The 18437-nt window shown below is 40.9% G+C and overlaps 1 protein-coding gene across 1 annotated transcript; it reads left to right on the forward strand.

Annotated features, from left to right (window-relative positions):
- Positions 1 to 2884: 2884 nt before the first annotated feature.
- Gmfb (glia maturation factor, beta) lies at positions 2885 to 17495 on the forward strand. The gene is given in 8 exon segments (XM_005376765.2): positions 2885 to 2997; positions 7021 to 7117; positions 8523 to 8572; positions 9315 to 9364; positions 10033 to 10115; positions 11644 to 11717; positions 13803 to 13862; positions 13864 to 17495. Coding segments are annotated over 8 exon segments (465 nt in total). The 5' UTR covers positions 2885 to 2994; the 3' UTR covers positions 13912 to 17495.
- Positions 17496 to 18437: the final 942 nt, after the last annotated feature.

Raw genomic sequence — 18437 nt, forward strand, 5'->3', positions numbered from 1 at the left:
GCTGCTCTGTCCACAAAGTCTAAGTCGGAATTGAACCAAACCTGTCCAAATTAGGTAAATGCACGTTTTCTGATGCCTAAGAGAGGCTTAACCCGTGTGCATCGTTTAGAAATCTTGAAACCCTAAATGTCAGATCCTGGGCTAATTTGGGAAACGGAGGGCACCATAGGTTCTACAGAGGGAAATACCCTCACACCTGATCTCCTCGAGTCTGGAAGACGTGGAAGTAAGCACAGTAAAAACATAAAAAGGAGCCTCTACCATAAGCAATTTTTACGAGCCTTGTCAGCCGTTTCCAATTGGGCTTAATCATAAAGGATAATTAGCATTGTGTAACTAAGGCTCTTAAAACAATCGCCTTCCTTCCACACCCCTCTTTTTCTCCTCTTTCTGCTCTCCTCGGCTTGGAATTGGCCAGACCTTTCAACGTTTTAATACTGATTTTCACTAATAATTTTTAAAAACCTTAACGAAGAAGACTTTAAGTGCACAAGTAGCTAAGTGGACTCAACTTGCCTCCCTGAAGTCTCTCGCAACTCTTACATCTTTTTGGTTTGCATTTAGTCCTAAAACAACTTGGTTACAGCAGAGAAGGGGAAATTGTGGTGTTATTCTAAGCGGTAACACCCACGTTACAAAATCAGGATTTTGTTACTGCGGCAGCGAGGAAGAATGAACATCGGGAGGAGAAGTCACCAGCAATACTCATGCGGGAACCAGAGAAGTTAAGTTTGTCCGGTGGCCTCATACATCCCTTGGGAAATGCTCATGAATCCTCTGGAGTAGCTCTGTTTGAGAAGCTTGCTTCTACATTATAATTTTAATTACCTTCTAATTATTATATACCTGATTTATGAAAGCGTAGTTTATTTAATCAGCTCTCCATTGTCGAAAATTGTTTCATTATCATGAACAAAGCTGCAATGAGTATCTTTAAAGTATTTCTTTAGAGTAGATTACTAGAGGTGTGATTTTCATTTTAAAACTATGTACATTTGTAAGCTTTTAGAGAAATGCTGTCATCCAGAAATGTACTAACTTGTACTGCCACCCTTTCAACCAGTTTTAAACATCATTTGATATTGTCACTTAGCAAAAATCTTGGTCAATCTGAAAGGCAATTTATTGCAATAAAACAATAAAGAATATTCATCACAAAACAAAAATGTAGAAAGTAAAGTGGCATTAAACATCTAATTTTGCTCCCTCCCTAACTCCACTAAAACTATGGTGGAGAGACTTAAAGTGTAAATACAAATCAAGAATTATAGGAAATAAAATCATAGCAATGATATATGGGAAGATGAAAATCAGATGGATAATTCACTCCTCAGGCCATGAAAGCTAAATCCCAAGCCAGCAATAAAGAAATCGGAGACCCAAGTTTATACTGAAGAATTTTCTACACAAACAGGAACACAAACTTATCTCAAACCCTTATTGCCCACATGAATTTCTACTACAGCCAGTGAACCTTGTGTCTCTCCTAACAGATTTTTTCCCAATGTATCCTGTACAGTGCTGGCAAGGCTGGCTTTTCTATAGCACATATTTTATTCTACTGCTGAAAATCTAGGGTTGTCATGTGATATTTCTTTGAGGACAAAGTCTGCAAGCTCATTTTTTGGCATATCCACTTTTAGGTGACTTGACTCCCTCTTATCTCTCGTTTATTCATTTAAAAATAATTAAAAATTATTTAGCGTTTGATATGTGCTGACATGGTAAAAGAATTTAAAAAACAATAAAAATGGCACATTCCCTTTTTCATGGAGCTTATCATCTAGTGGAAAAGGTAAATGTTAACCAAAGAGCTCTGAACAAAATCATAAGTGCTCTTTAAGAGAGGTACATAAAGATATGGGGACTTCTAATGAGGTAATGGAGGAATGTAAGGTACATCAGGGGAAATTTCCCCTACGAGCAGATGATTGAGATGAGCTTGGATGGAGAGGTTTACCAAAGAGAGAGCAGAGAAGAGGCATTTAGGGCACAAGCTACCGAACACACAAGTGCTCGCAGTGTAGAAATGACAGCACACTTGAAAAACTGAAAGGCCAGTGTGGCCGAAGGATGGAGTTCAGAGAAACAAAGTATGAGCTGACAGCCCAGACCATACAGGAGTTTTGCCATTTTAACTACTTAAATTTACCCTAAAAGCAACAAAAAACCTTACTGATCTGCTTAAAGGGGGCAAGGGCAACCATCCACTTGCATTTGTAGTCCATCACTTTAGTGCGGAGGAAACCGATTGGACAGAAGCTGAGATGAATGCGAGGAAATACGCGGATACAAATGACTAGATTGTGTCAAAAAGCCAGGCAAGAGACACCGCTAACTCTGATCGGGATACTTGCAGCAAAGTGGATTATTACTGGGAAATGGTTTTATCTGTGAAAGACAAAAATCCAACAATAATAGTATCTTAAGATAAAAGTGTGTTTCTCTCAATGCAAAGTCCCGAGGCAGGCAAAGCAGAGACAACATAATGTCACGTTGTACAAGAGACCCAGACACCCGTTTCGTCCACTGTATCTGGCCCCCGTTCCTAAGGTCACCTCATAATCCACAATGACTGCTCCACCTTCCAGCCATCCTGTCTCTATTCCTGCTTGCTGGAAGGAGGAAAAGCAGGAAAACTGAGACACCACTCCCGTTCAGGGGGAGGGGCGGGTAGGGAGAGAGAGAGGGACGGAAGGAACTCCAGTCTCTTCAGGTTTTGCAATACTCCATTTGTTTGGGTGAGTCTGGCTACCAGCTCGTTCCCACCAAGGCACTACTTCCACCCCTACAAGGCAAAGGGAGAGGCGGGCGCTCGCGTTCTGACTAGGTTTGAGCCGCGCCTCCTGCCGTCCTTGGTCACGTGCGGGTCACCGACGCGCTGATAGGCTGGGGCGACTCAGCCGGGCGCCAGGGCCGGAAGGGAGGCGACCACAGTACCATTCTTAAAGGGGCCGAGGAAGAGGCGACGGGCTGCGGACGGCCGGAAGGAAAATGGTGAGCTGCTATGGGAGGGCGGGGGCCAGAGGGCTAGCTCAGCCAGCTGCCCGGCTTTGCTGCTCTCCAGAGCCGAGGGTGGCGGGCAGCGCCCGGGGTGGGTCCGGCTGCTGGCAGGAGCATCCTCCATCCCGCCCGGGTCGGCCGCCCGGCGGAGCCCGGGACGAGGGTGCGGCCTCGGCTGGGGAGGGGTCTTCTCCGCTCCCGGCTGATGGAACAGGGACCCGGGTCGGGGAGCAGGGTCCGGCCCAGCGGAGGGTTCCCCAAACGCCAGTGTCCCTGCAGCGGCCGCGAGGGCCAGGCCCGGAGGATGACTTGCCCCGGGCACCTTCTGCCTAGCGGTTTCGGCCGGAACCCGAGTTCCGACTGCGTTCTCTCGGCCTCGCCCTAGCTTCCGCCTGTCCCTCCGCCCCGCTCCTCTGAAGATCTCTCCTCACCCATGCATTCTTCGGATTACAGCAATTGGAATCCTTCGACCCGAGGCGTCGGCGGTTGGCCTTAAAGTAACTGTCAGAGATTTAGTTTGCGAGTCTCGGGGCTATGGCTTCCGTTCGCTCTGATGGGCCCCACACGTAAAAATTAAGTGGAGAATTAGATCAGTTGCCAGCCAGGATGTTTTGGGTCTTTCCCAGCGGGTTTTAAAATATGCTCAGGTTTCATCAGAAGCAACAACAGAGAAACACTGCTGTGTGTCCGACCTCCCGTTAACTTTGGAGCCCGCTTCAATCCAGTAGCTCATGTGGAGGTCAATGAATCAATGGACTTTTCAGTTCTCATCTTTTCTGATCTTCCAGCTCCACTGCGGGGTGTTGGCCCTCTCCTTTTTGAAGCGTTTTCTTCCCTTGTGCTTTCTTCTTGGTTCTGGGAGGCAGAACTTTAGGTTTTTCTCCTCCTCCTCTTGGTGCCCATCTGTCTGCCACGCAGAAGATTCTCTTTTCCCTGGACCGTACACGTAGGAATCTTAGGCTCCCATCCTCATCCGTTATTTTCCATTCTGTTTTCTCTCTCATACATCGTGGCTTCAGTTACCACCCATATTCAAATGACTTGTGAGTTTATCCTCAGATCTAGTCCAGATTTTATACTACACTCCTTAGTTAACGTTCCACCTCTTTTTATCCAAAAAGAAGCCATGCACTTTCACCTCAAACCTAGTGTTCCTGCAGTGTTCCCTAACTCGGTGAAAGGTGGTGCTGTTCATTGTGTCGTAGGAGCCAGATGCCTAGGAGGCATATTTCTAACACCTCTTTTTCTTTACCCACTCTACCTCCCCTATAACCGCTCTTGTCCCTAGCTCCTTTGTAGTGGGCTAGAGTTCAGGCGCCTGGGTTGAATCCTGACTCGACCAGCTGTGTAATTTTGGGGACAATATTTAACCCTCTAAGCCTTACTTTTTTGCAAAACGGAAATAATAGTACTCATCTCATGGGCTGTTGTGATCGTGAAGAGAAATGTGTGTAAAGGACGTGACTGTATTTCATGGTGTTTAATATGTCCCGTTATTAGCATTATTCTCTTTTCTTGATTGTAATCATCTTCTCTAAACTACCCTTCGTGTCTCATCGGGGTATCTTGGCCTGCCAACCAGTCTCACTGTATGATTTTGGGTCTCTGCCTGTTTGCTTTATACCACAGCGCATGTGACTGTTTCAACCCGCAAATAGGATCATGTTTTCCTTCCCTTCCCTACTTGAAACCCTTCACTAGCTTCCCTGCGCGTACTGGAGAGAAAGCAAAAGTCCTAATATGGACGACTTCTTCTGGACCATGTTCCTGCCCACTGTCTGTGCTTGAGTCTCACTGGCCTTTCATTATCTTGGTCATATTGTGACCAAAATATGTTAATCAAGAGGTTAATCAAGAAGCATGGCAGTTTTAGTCCCGCAGGTGCCTTTTTTGGGGAAGACTCCTCTGACCGTGCTGTACTTCACCAGTCGTAGGGTCTCACAGCATCACTTGTCTCCTTTTTAGCCCTGTTGCAGGTGCTAGTTGACATGTTTTTGCCTAATTCTTTTGATGTAGGTTCCTGCACCACATCTTTTATGTGATTACATCCTTAACACCCCGAACATTTCAGGCACTCATTAAATATTCACTGGATAAACTAACAAATAGACACTTTCCACTTTACCTTGTGTGTTAACATTCACTACACAGTTGTTTTCATGGTGTTACATTTATTCCTAAGTGCTGTTACTAAGTGTAAGTGTTTGAGTTGGCTGAGTCTGAGTCCTTCCTGGTAGGAAATTTTTGGTCTGATTGTAGAATTGCCAAGTGTGAACGCACAAGTATATGGATTCCAACACAGTGTATTTTTCATTTGATTTCTGATCCCAGGGCATCAGGCTTACACAAGCTCTGAGGAGCAGAGCTTGAAGGTGAGACTTTCACGACAAACTGATCTTTATCTAAACAAAAATCAGAGAGAATAGAAATTCCAATATTCTGGCTTCATTAATCTTTCTTGAGACATAGAAAAATAACGAACTAGGGTTGAATCACAGGAAGTCCCCTGTGATTTAGCATCTCTGAAAAGACCTACAAGGATGGAAATACATAACTTCTATAGGCATGTTATTTATTGGGTAGTGCCTTTTGATGGGATGTGCTTTCTGGTTGTATAATAGCGTATACTATGGTACCTATCAGACTGTACTATTACCAGTGTTCTGATAAAGTGTTTGAAATTGCCAGTTTTGCTTTAGCCTGTGTTGTCTTTTACCTAACAGAGGATCAAGCAAACAGGCTTTTATTAAGTTTTTATCTTAATGTAAAGATGGAAGCCTTAAAGCTGATGAGACGGTGTTGAGCGTTGCTCTCGGAAGTGTCCTGGCTTTGTTGAAGGAGGAGGGGGGCATCCTATCTATGAAAAGAGACCCAAGTGACATGACATGTTTGGGACAGTCAAGCCAACTGTAGCAACAAAACAGTGAGGGAATTTGAACCATATTTGGATATTGGAGACTGGAATTTTTGTCGGTTTTTCAGGTGGGATAATTTTCCTGCCTACATTTTCCACGGCCTCTGATGTCTTTTATTTATTTATTGTAGTACCGGGGGTTGAGTGAGGGAAAGGTGAGCTACATCTCCACCCATTTTTATGTTGAGACACAGTCTAGCTAAGTTGCCCAGGCTGGCCTCAAGTGTTCAGTCCTCCTCCTGACTGTCCTGAGCTGCTGGGATCACAGGCCTGTGGCACCCTACCCAGTGCGAAGTCTTGTAAATGACGCATGCTAAATTACTTCCGGGTGAAATAGCCCCTGCCTTGGTGGTGACACAGTCCGTGGGGGCGTTGTTGAGGGTGTCGGGTGAAGGAAGATTGCCAGTGGGTAAAGCTGAGTGATTGGTACCTAGGGTCTCACTATTGTTTTCTGCTTCTCTGCACGAAGTTTCACACGTTAGAAATAATTATTTGCATGTTCTTGTTTGCAGTCGTGCATTGCACAACTGAATGAATGCTTTTGATCATTTCCTGGCGAGATTTCCGGGGAAGCTTTTGTATCATAATTTCTAAATGATTCTTTTAGCTTTTGTGTTTCATCTGATTTTATTTCCACACATTCTGTGTTTTTTCCATACATTCTTTATAGCTCCCACGGTCAACTAGGATATGAAGTGTTATTTTTATGCTCAGGGTTTATTTTGAATACTTTTGTTGTTTTTATTTTGCCCCATTATTATGAAATCCAAAAGCAAGATCATTTTCCTGTTCCTGTGCTGTAAAAATATTATGCTTGTCTTATCTAACAGCAGATGGTGACCCTTGACTTCCCATTTTCCTCCCTTCCTTTCCAATTTTTTCTTTTTCCTCTCTAATTCTGCTGAAATATGCACATTATTATGTGTCTAATTTTTGAAACATTTGTTGGCCCAGGAGAAAGTTAAAGTAGCGCTTACACAGAAGATAAAGTTGTATAATTAAATAGTATAGATTTAAAGGCCCGTAGGTGTGAAAGTTACCATAATACATACACTGAAGTCATGTCACTTTATTTGTTTTTGCTTTTGTTTTCTATGTTGTAGAGTGAATCTTTGGTGGTTTGTGATGTTGCTGAAGATTTAGTGGAAAAGCTGAGAAAATTTCGCTTTCGCAAAGAAACGAACAATGCTGCCATTATAAGTAAGCTAAGTTTTCTTGTTTTTTTGTTTGTTTGTTTGTTTTCTGTTTCTTTCCACTACTGGGAATCGAACTCATGACCTCGTGCTTGCCAGGCAGGCGCTGTGCCGCTGAGCTAAATCCCCAGCCCCTGTTTTACTTATTTTATAGCCGCATTGAATACCCTGGGCCTTCACACAGTAATGTCGCCTTCACCTGTCAGACCCCCAGACTGCCTTTAAAAATTAAGAAACATGATTCTGATGTCACGAGCCGGAGGTGGGCTGTCCCGTCTCCTGCATACTCCTTTCTCGGCTGCTCGCACTGCTCTGGAGAGGATGATCTCAGTCTGGAGGAGTGAGGGTCCCCACTTGTGACCCGTCCAACCCCATCCTTCTCACAACTGAAAATAGCCTGGCACTTCATCCTCATACAGAAGCCTTTGCCTCCATCTAAAACGGTCACGTTCACCCTGCCTCCAAAGTGACTCCAGGCCTTGTGCCAGTTCTGAACCGGAGTTCTCCTTTCGCGGGCCGTGCTTGTCACTGTCTGCTGAGAATGGGAAGGATGGTTTGCATGTTGCCCCTCCCCACTGAGCCGTGCGAGGCTGTGCAGATTCCTCTCTCTAAGTATTTAACATCGGGATGATTTAAAGATGAAGGAAGGATGGGGCGGACATACAAAACTGTGTAGACCGTGCTGAGGTGGTAAGACCTTGTCATGAATTGCAGTTCTGTTTCAAATAAATGCTATAGCGTGGGCATATGGTTGTTGAATGTAAAAGTGTATGGCAGGGCCGTTTTACCACCAAAGGTGAAGCTGTTTGAAACCAAACAGTATTTCACAGGACTTACTAAATTAGTACAAAGCCAAATATGGTCAAATTAGTGCAAAACCGAACATGGTTGACTTTTCAGATGAGTAGGAAAAGAGTAGAGGCAGAGATGATCTAAACTTATTTGATTTGGCTTGGGATCACGTCAGATGTATTTGAATATAGATCAGTGCTGTTTGGTAATTCGCTTTGTCAGAATAACCACCGAGCTCCTTGAAATTGTGACGCAAGAGGCTGTGTTCTGCAGTCCTGACCCAGGGTCTCCTTTTCGCTTGGAGTGGTAACAGTGTGGCCCACGGACTGTTGTCAGTCACCAGCTCAGTCACGGTCGCCCCCTCAGGGCCTTCTCTGATCCCGGAAGTCACATTTGTGTTAGGAAGGGTTTCCTAGTCTCATTAAATGTAAGGAGCTGACACTCTAACTAGGCAAGTTAGTGTTGGGAATGATGGGCGGAAACTTAAAAGCTGAATGCTTAAAAAGCAAAACTAGCTAATAGACCATAAATTAACGCTGCCTAAAAGGCTGAGATTGTGGGGTGGGTAGGTCATGGTCATCGTAGAATCCCAGTTGACTCATACTGTATTTTTATCTCAGTGAAGATCGACAAGGACAAACGCCTGGTGGTACTGGACGAGGAACTTGAGGTTTGTTCAAGAGATAAATATTTTTATAATTAGAAATGATTATTCAAAAGATGCTTTTGGTCAGGTGTAGTGGTGCATGCCTGTAGTCCCAGCACTCAGGAGGCTGAGGCAGGAGGATTGCCATTAATTTGAGGCCAACCTGGGCTACATAGTGCGTTCAAGGCCATCCTGAGCTGCGCAGCGAGACCTAAAAACCAAAAAAACAAAAACAAAAATGTTTTCTTAGTTACGTGAACTTTTACAGTGCATTCTAAACCTCCTTTGGATACTTACTCATTATGCATGAGCGCAGGGGTTAATTATCGTGGGCCACACTGTCTTGCTCACTGAAGTGCCTTCCCTAAGGCCCGAACAGAGTCCGGGAAAGAAGTGGTAGACGGCAGGCTGTGTGCCCAGTCAAGAGTGAGTCAGCTTTATAACTTCCGCACTGCTTGGGGAGTAAGTAATTAAAACCCTATAAATGTAAGCATTTAGTTATGAAGCAACTAGCTCAGGGTGAAAAGAAATGAACTTTTTTTCTGAAATCTGTTATTTCCTCTGAGGTGTTGGCTTGAGTCACCCACTGTTTCCTGACAATGAAAACATAAGCATGGAATGCCATGTCTGTGTTTAGTTAACGAGTGGGAGTCATTTTATTTTGTTATGTGATAATTTATAACCCTTAGGAAGTGTGTTGTGAGTATCTCGTAAGAAGTCATGGGTAAGAAATTGTTTAAAAGTTGCTTTTTCTCTGTGGTGCTAGGGCATTTCACCAGACGAACTTAAAGATGAACTACCTGAACGACAACCTCGATATCCTTTTCTTAGTGCTTTAGAAAAGTCTGTTTTGTTTAGTGGTCACAATTTTGTGTATGAGCTTATTTGTTAGATTTTCAAAAGACAGAATGTCTTTCTATATTGTGATTATAACCAAATTAAAATATTTGTGCATATCTTGGACTAAGGCAAATGTAAAGTTGATGTTTTCATGAGATAAATTATTTTCCTGAGTGTGGTGGTACTCACCTGTAATCTCAGTACTTGGGAAGCTGACGCAGGAGAATTGCAAGTGTAGAGCCAACCTGGGCTACATAACGAAGCCCTGGAAAGAAGAAAGGGGAAGGAAGGAGGAAGATTTCCTTTATTATATTGTGGGTATGATAAAAATTGAAGCAAAAGCTGGGAGGCTGAGGCAGGAGAATCACTCCAAGTTTGAGATGAGCCTGAATTACATAGTGAGATCCTGTCTCAAAGAAAAAAAAAAAAAACAAAAAATAATAATGTAAACTGTTACAAATATTTTTGAGAGGTTACATGATTTTATAACTTAGCTTTGGGACCCATTTGTAATTTTGTGGAAAGATAAAAATGAAGTGTGGCCTGAATGAATAAGATCCTAATTTGTGGCACAGTAGCAGCCTGGGTATTGGTAAGTACCTGTCTCAGAGCAGTGACTTCAGTTTCTTTAACTTGAGAAAAACCTTCATTGTGTATAGTTATAAGTATCAACACGATGATGGAAGAGTGTCATACCCTCTGTGCTTTATTTTCTCCAGTCCTGTTGGTAAGTGAATCTCCAAGTAATATGTATTTGGCCCCAATCTAATTAAACCATCTTACTGGACAGATTTTATGCTATTTTTAAAACAGAAAATTGTTGAATAACCTCAGTTGAGGTGTGTGTGTGTGTGTATGTGTGTGTATGTGTGTGTGTATTTACACACACTTGCCGGCCTCCCTAGAAAGAATGTAAAGCAGCATCTCTTAGAAAGTGAAGATAATTGTTGGGTCAAATCATGCATAAATTTTAATGATTCTGAAATAGGACACTTTTTAGCTATCAGTAGTTTATTTTCTTACTTATTTTTATCTTGGTTGTAAGTATGTGAGCTTTGTGTGATCATGATAGTTTGTTTCTCTTTTAAGTAGTCGTTACCAGCGATAGACCTGTAATCTTGAGCCTGGCTCCCAGGTAGTGTACCTTGTATTGAAGTGGATTGGACTGTGATATAGCTCTGTGATTGGATGCTTGTCTGGCGTGTGTGAGGCTCCCTGGGTTCTTCCACCAGTGCCACAAAAAATGAAAATAAAAAGAAAAAAATCACTGGTGTTTAAGGAATTCATTATCACTAGAATTCCGCTACCGCCAGTGCTCAAGGCCACAGCAGAGGCTGTACTCACGGAACTGTTTTCTAAACTTGATTATTTGTGTCTTTTTCTTAGTCCTTAAAATATAATCATTTTAACCTAATACATAAGTAGACTGTAACTTCCGTTCATGGCACATCTACCTGTTCCACCATCATCGCTTACATATTTTTTACTTAGTTTAAGCATCTATAAAATTATGATATTTAGTGTCAAAATTAAAATAAGATAGTGCTGAACAAAGTTTTTGAGTGTTTGTAAGGTTTTAGAAGTTGAGATCTAGAGCCAGGCGTGCTGGCGTGTGCCTGTAATCCCAGCACTCGGGAGGCTGAGGCAGGAGGATCATTGGAAGTTTGAGGCCAGTATGGGCTACAAAGTGAGCTCAAGGTCAGCCTGAACTGCAGAGTGAAACCCTGTCTCAAAAAGACCAAAAAAAAAAAAAAAAAAAAAAAAAAATTGAGATCTACAGAAGTGTGGAACCATTTACTTTTGCTAACCTGTGGACTTTCTTATAGCTATGTCTCTTTTTGCAAGCACTCTTAGATTCAAAGTAGAGCCCATATGCATTTAAACCAACATTTTTGTAAAACTAAATAGCAAAAGAAATCCTAGATGTGTCACTATCTTTTTTTTATTTTAAAGAGAATAATAAAAAAAGAACAAAAGCAAAATAACAGACAAAAACAAAGCAAAAACAATAAAAATAATACAGGGTTTCGAAACAAAATGGTAGGAATTAACAATGGCTGCTATATTATACACTGTATATAGAAGGATAGCTGCGATCATTGTACTGCTCAAGTCTAATGATTTATTGAAAGGAACAGTTAACGCCTAAATTTGTCATTTTCAAAAATAAAATTGATGAAAAAATAAATAGAACCAGTGAAAACGCATCATGTTTTCCAAGCCTGTGCCTCGTTTCCACACTCTTTCTTTTCCAGGGTGTAAGCCTGAGCAGCAGATGATGTACGCGGGGAGCAAGAACAAGTTAGTCCAAACGGCGGAACTGACCAAGGTGGTATTTCTCTTCTACTTGCTTGTTGAGATTATATTTCCTTAGTGTAGAGCAACAGCTGAAGTAACTGGATGGTTATGGTTTTTTATGCAGGTAAAGGTTATTGAGACCACAGCAGTAAATTAGCAAAGCTTTCGATTAGTTGGCAATACTAGAATGCTAGTGGTCTGAACCAAAATGTGATTTTTAGTCAGTGGAATAGAAGAAATCACGTTCTGAGCAGCTTCAGAAAAGCTACTGTAAGCCGGGCATGGTGGTGCATGCCTGTAATCCCGGCACTTGGGAGGCTGAGGCAGGAGGATCGTTGCGAGTATGAGACCAGCCTAGGCTACAAAGTGAGCTCAAGGCCAGCCTGAACTGCAGAGTAAGACCCTGTCTCAAAAAGACAAAAAAAAAAGAAAAGCTACTGTAACTATGAAATCTATCATGAGATCTTCACCTCCTGTAACTTGATCCGGAGTAGCTAGGGATCAGCACTGAGGCTTTCTAGAGCCCTGTGAGTGTAAAATGAACTAGATTTTGTGCTTGAATTCTGTATCATCCAGCTGACTACAATTTCCAAGTCTAAAATTAAATTATTCAAAATATAACAAAGCAACAGCGCTGTTTTATGTGAGACACTTGTTTAAGATTTAATATACTCCCCATTGTGGTGTGGCATTTTTAAAGGGTAAGGTTCAGAGGTACAGGGTCTCAAACTTCATCCAACTTCCACGTTCCAGTTTCAAATGGAGCAGCATATACTGTTAGGATTTTGAAACAGAACATAGTGTCATTAATGCTACTGCACAGTATTTCCTCTGAGGTTTTATTTTTAAAGACAGCAGTAGTGTCTACCCCTTGGGTGCTTAAGCATCAACTCAGAAAATCTTCAGGCACTCTCTACTTTTTCCTCTCCAGTCCATATGATCACCATTGATGCCACCAAACTATAGACACTACTTTTTCCTAATTTTTACCAGGGGAAAATTCTGGAGTTGTAGCAAGGGGTTGAATGGTTAGAAGGGAACTGTATACTCAGGAGGCTGAGGCAGGAGGATTGTTGTGAGTTTGAGACCAGCCTGGTGTATGAAGTGAGCTCAAGGCCAGCCTGAACTGCATAGTGAGACCCTGTCTCAAAAAGACAAAGAAAGAAAGAGAGAGAGAGGGAGGAGGGAGGAAGAAAGGAAGGAAGAAGGAAGGAAGGAAAAGAAAGAAACAAAAGAAAGGAAGGAAGGAAGGAAGAAAGAAAGAGAAAGAAGGAAGGAAGAAAAGAAAGAAAGAAAAAAAAAAGAAAGAAAAAGAAAAAAAAAAAAGAAAAAAGGCACTGTAGAGTGCCTAGCACCTCAACGCCCTGGACTAACCCCCTGGCCCCCAAAAAGGAAGGGGTCTTTTATAATCCTACATGTGCCCTAGAGTGCTAGAGTGGACATGTTACAGTTATTTTTGTGAATAATCTCATTGAGTCCTTCAGCGCCTGCCCGGTGAGGTTGAAGGTAGTGCTTCTGTCTGTGGATTGGAAAACGGGTTCAGTAATGAATGGCACGGTACTGAATGACAGAGCTGGGACTCAAACTCCCTCCGGCCCCCAGTGCCACCCCTTCTTCTGTACTTCAGTGTCTCGCCATAACCATGACACCTTTCCAAGCTGTGTTCATTCTGATTGCTGTTGGAGGTTTGGGCTATGGAGCTCCCTTCTGTCTTTAGCAGAACAGTCCACAGCAGGTGTTTACATTTGGTGCTCACATTATGGAGGATCTGCACGCTGTTCTCCAGCTCCTAACTGGGCTGTTAGTGCATGTACTTGGGCGTCCCTTCTAAGGGGTGAGGTTTTCAGCACTGCTCTCAGAGTGATTATAGATTTGTGCTTTTTATGGAGTTTTGGTTTTATGCCATCTTGTTTGCTTTCCTGTGGTTACTGAGATTTTAGCATTTAAAAGAAGCAACATGCTGTCTGCAAGGTGCATCTAATTTGCACAGGTTAAGTCATGACCAATATGAAGGAAGCATAATTTGATATTTAATGTTCAAATACATGTTATATATAATGTGCTTTTGAAGGCCTCGGACAGAATGTGACCTAAGTGTTTTTTTTTCCCCTTGCAGGTATTTGAAATAAGAAATACTGAAGACCTCACTGAAGAGTGGTTACGTGAGAAACTTGGATTTTTTCACTAATGTGAACTTCTGTGTCTCTAAAGTATTTATGTATTAACCTGACCATACTGGAACCAGACATAAATACTTATTTATTCCTAAAAAATGCACTGTTACTTACAGTTTATTTCCTGCAGTAAAGAAAAATTCATTTGTGCAAAGTTTGAACAAAGAGGAAATCATCTCCATAGTAATGCAACTTTGTAAAGTGTTTCCTTATCTTTGTAATTGTTAGGTGGATCCTTTTCTCCAGGGACTTTTTGCACTCTTGTGACTAATTTGTATAACTTTGGTTCAGAATTTGTTACTATTTACAGACACCATTGGAAAGTGGGTATTAGATTGTGATAGACAACTGTTGCCTCCTTTTGAGAAATACTGTATATTAGCGGTTTATGTATGAAAATAGCATATTATCACTTGTCAAATTATTGACATTAATTTGGAGTTACAGACTTGACTACCCAATTGTGAGCCATGAATACTAATTAATTGAGTGTCACCTGCGTTCTAAATACATTTTTCAACCACTTTCATACCTCTTGATTTCCTGTATCTTTTTAATCAAGCCCAGAAACTATGTTCATCAGTCATTCATTCCCAAGGTCTAAGAGTTAGATTTCATGATAGGATTATGACTATTAGTTTTTCTTCTTATGGAAAATAGCATCTTAGTGTTAGAAACTGGTGGGTTATAATAACCAAGGGCTTCCTTCCTGTTTCTGTTATTTCTAGATAGTTTTTAACTAGGTTAATAACACTTTATTTATATATACATTTCCTAATGTCTTGTGAGCACTAATTATTTTAAGTATGTTAATATTGTGCCTTTGATTTGTTAGTTTTATAGTTTAAGATTTTTACACTGCCAGTATTCTAGATTTGGTGAAATTAATACTTTTTTAAAGGGTCCAAGTGAAACAATTTTCTAATGTGTGTATCTGAAATTTGTAATAAAATCAGCCTCTTATTTTTAAAATTCCAACTATCTACTTGCATTGGTGAATATATGACCCTTGAGAGTGAAAATTCGGGGTATATTTGGGATTAGTTTTGTGCCATATATAAAAATTACTCGTTTTAAAACTTTGGCCAGAGTTAACAACGACACATCAATAGAACTCACATCTTTTATCCTGAATGTCAGAACATGTTCTAAACTGGGCATGTGAATGACTGACTAAGCCATTCGTGTTAGAGGACAGCACCTTTGGCTTAAAATAAGCACACTAATATATAGCATACTTTAAAAACACTCAAGATCCGGACATTCTAGAGGCTAACCCAATTGGATGAGTGAATTCTTATATTAAAAATACTGTAATCATTTCAAAACTAATAAAGGTATTATATTTATGTTGGCATATTTTCTATTTCTAGGTTCTTTGCATTTCATTTTTGAGGGTTCTGTGCCAACTTTAACAGGAAGTAAAGAGAGTTGGAACTTTCAGAACACTGAATAGGGCATCTTCTGTCCCCAGTAACGTTTGGCTTCACTGATCAAGAAGTTGGGAAACAATCCCAAGTTGGAGATGAGAAATGGCTAGAGTAGATAATTTGTTTTGGTTAATGAATGGCAAAGTCCTTCATTTCAAGAGAGAGGAGAAAACAGCCCAGAAAATTTAGGAATTTTTGAAGTAGATATTTTGATACTGGAGAATAACTTGCTCATAATTCTGCAGAAATGCACATGAAATCCAGGTAGAAAGTCGTTAATGTTTTTGAGTGAAGGGAAGGAGATTTTGTTTTACCCAGTTTTCATCAATAAAAGAAACTGGTGCTGCAAGAATGTATTTTTTTGAGATACGGTTTCTTACTCTGTCTTTCAGACTTCGGTTTTGTTTCTGTTTTTTTTTTTTTACTTGAGAAGTCCTCCACAACGTCCGATCATACCGACCTGCCAACACAGACCTCGCAGTTCTCTTGTCCCTCTGCAGGAGCAGAGAACTGTGAAAAAACTGTACTTTTTGGAGCTTGTTTGGCTTCTTCATCAGAGACACGTGTTTTGCAAGACAACAGGTTGTTTCCTTACGGGATCTGGAAAGCGTGTTCCTTATTGGGTGTCCTGTGGGAAGATCAGACCCGATGTTCTAAAGTGTTTCTCAGATACTTGTATACACTTCCGTTTAATCTAACTCAACTTTGTATTGTTCTTTTAAAGTGTATTTCCTATTTAGTCTGTTCTTCTGCCTTCCATAAATAGTAACTACAGATCTCATCACTCCAGCTTTTACATTCCGTATCTTTCTCATATAACCATTCCCACTCAACCTGAAATCTCAGTCTTTCATTTTTGGCAGCAGCTTTTCCCTTGGAACCTCCTCCATGGTCTTCTAAGTCAGCATTAGTTTTGCAATGTTTGGTCTGAAGTAAGTTCTGCATAGCATCTAATGTCAAAAGAAAACCAACTAGCGATCACAGTATGAACTTAGTATGGTTTTTGTGGCAACATAAATGACATATGAAGAAAACTGTCCTCAGGTTACTATGCTGGAATTCCAAAATGTCTGAGTTTTAAATAATAATCACTTTTTCTGGTATTGAAGCAATTACGTTAGGAAAAAAGTTGATTGTTTTTGTTCAAACTGGCTTCTGAAGTAAATGTTTGAATTGTGTATTTCTAAACAGTTTACCAAATGCCTAGTGCAGTTAAACATACTCGTTTAAGAGGGTGTTGCTAAATTTTTTATAGTCATTACTAAATAATCCATGTGGCAAAATGTCTGTCAGCACTTTCCTCCCTTTTTTATCTCCTATTTTCAGGAGTCAATCGTAGCCATAAATGCATCCGGGTCTGACACTTTAACTAAAAGTTTCTGGTTAGGGGAGATTATTTGCCAAATTAAATTTGGCAGTCCTTCCCCCCACCCATATATGTAGATGCTAAGGAAGGTGTACTTAAAAAGTTGTTTGGACTACTTTTAAAACTCAAACAATGTCATTAATCCATGTGTGGACTAGTGATGAATAGATATTTTCATAAAAGTGTAAATGCTGATATTTGGTGGAAGTAGAGAATAACTCGTATTCTGTCAGCTCAAGTATTTTTCGGATGGTCGCACTCCCTCTTCGTGGACTGATAATACTGGAATCTATAAAGTTTGAGCCTTTACAACTTAATGTGAAGAAGTGTTTCAAACATTTCTGGACAAATCCTATTTTGTATTTCTGGAAGAATGTAAATAATCTTCTAGGCTGCTTAAAACCAATGGTCCCAGGTTGAATATTCTTGAGAAACTTGTTCCTTTTTAGGCCATTTGACATTTCAAATCCGCGAGCATATTCCTGTCATGTGTAACACAACGACATAAGCTTGTGATACAAAGTGTGCTTTCCTGCTGTGTGGAATATAATTCATGTACATCTAATTACTTGAATATTCTTCGAGATCACTAACATGCTGAGGCAGTTCCCACCGATGGAGATACGATGTAATCTCATCCAGGAGGCTTGAAACATTAATGGTTTAGTCTTGTGAATTTTAACAGTTCTCTGTCATTGTTTAACCAAACGGACAACTGGTACAACTTCTTAAGCTGTGGTTTCCGTCTCTGCTAGCTCATCCTGCATGTTTATTTTGGACAGTCTTTTGTTAAGCATGGTGCTTGTACTGGTTTAAATAAAATGTTAACATGAAAAGACTTTCAGCTTTTCATTTTTTTATCCTGCCCTCCCCCCACACCAAGTCACTGATACCTGCCTGGCTTGGTTTGTGTGAGGTACACATGGACTCAGCAGTTTTACCTTACCTGGAAAAACTGGGAAGCAGACAAGAATCACTTGGCAACTTGGGGTGGGGAGGGGGATCTAATAAGACTGTGAAAATATGTCAGATTCAATCTAATGTTGAAATGATGGCTTTGTAGAAAATCTCAAATAATACTAGGGGCAAAGGGAGTTGTTTCAAATTGCAAACCCTTTGAAAGGAAGAATTAGAAATTAGGAGGTACGTGTATTTCCGAAGAAATCAGATTATCTTGTTTTCTATTCAGATTATATTTAGTTTGAAAAAAGAAATCAGATTAGAAGTTCTCGTTAAATATTGTTTATCATTACTTATTAAACTTGGAAAACATCTTTGTTTTTATAGACTATGTTTAATAAATGTCTGTTGGAAGGCACAGAAATCACTAATACATATTTTATTGAAGAGTTTACCAAGTATTTGTGGTTGCATATGTAGTAAGTCAGTGTTTGGATTGCAGAAGGAGTCATTTATACCTTCTGTCTTGAAGAATCTCACATGGAGAATATAAAATATAAAATCTTTACTCCTCACGTTTGGCTGCTTTAGCTGCTCCAACAGCCAACTGCTAAAAATTTTTCTCCATCCCTAGAAAATATCTTTACTTTTTGTCCTTTTTGCTCTTCAGCAGTGGAAAGCGTTGGTAAGCACTCTGGCTCACAGCACAGCCACAGTCCCTGGCAGGAGGGCGCACCCCGAGTGGCTGCGGAACCCTTGCACCGTGTATTTTTAGCTGTGTCAGGGAGCCAATTAGATTACAGATGTTACTGCTGAGTGTCAGGGAATTTTCACACGGACACCCCTTATCCTTGACTTCAGCTCTGCCCCTCTGTAGCATG

The sequence above is a fragment of the Chinchilla lanigera genome, unplaced genomic scaffold, assembly GCF_000276665.1.
Source record: "Chinchilla lanigera isolate Chin_1 unplaced genomic scaffold, ChiLan1.0 scaffold00008, whole genome shotgun sequence".
Taxonomy (NCBI): Eukaryota; Metazoa; Chordata; class Mammalia; order Rodentia; family Chinchillidae; genus Chinchilla; species Chinchilla lanigera.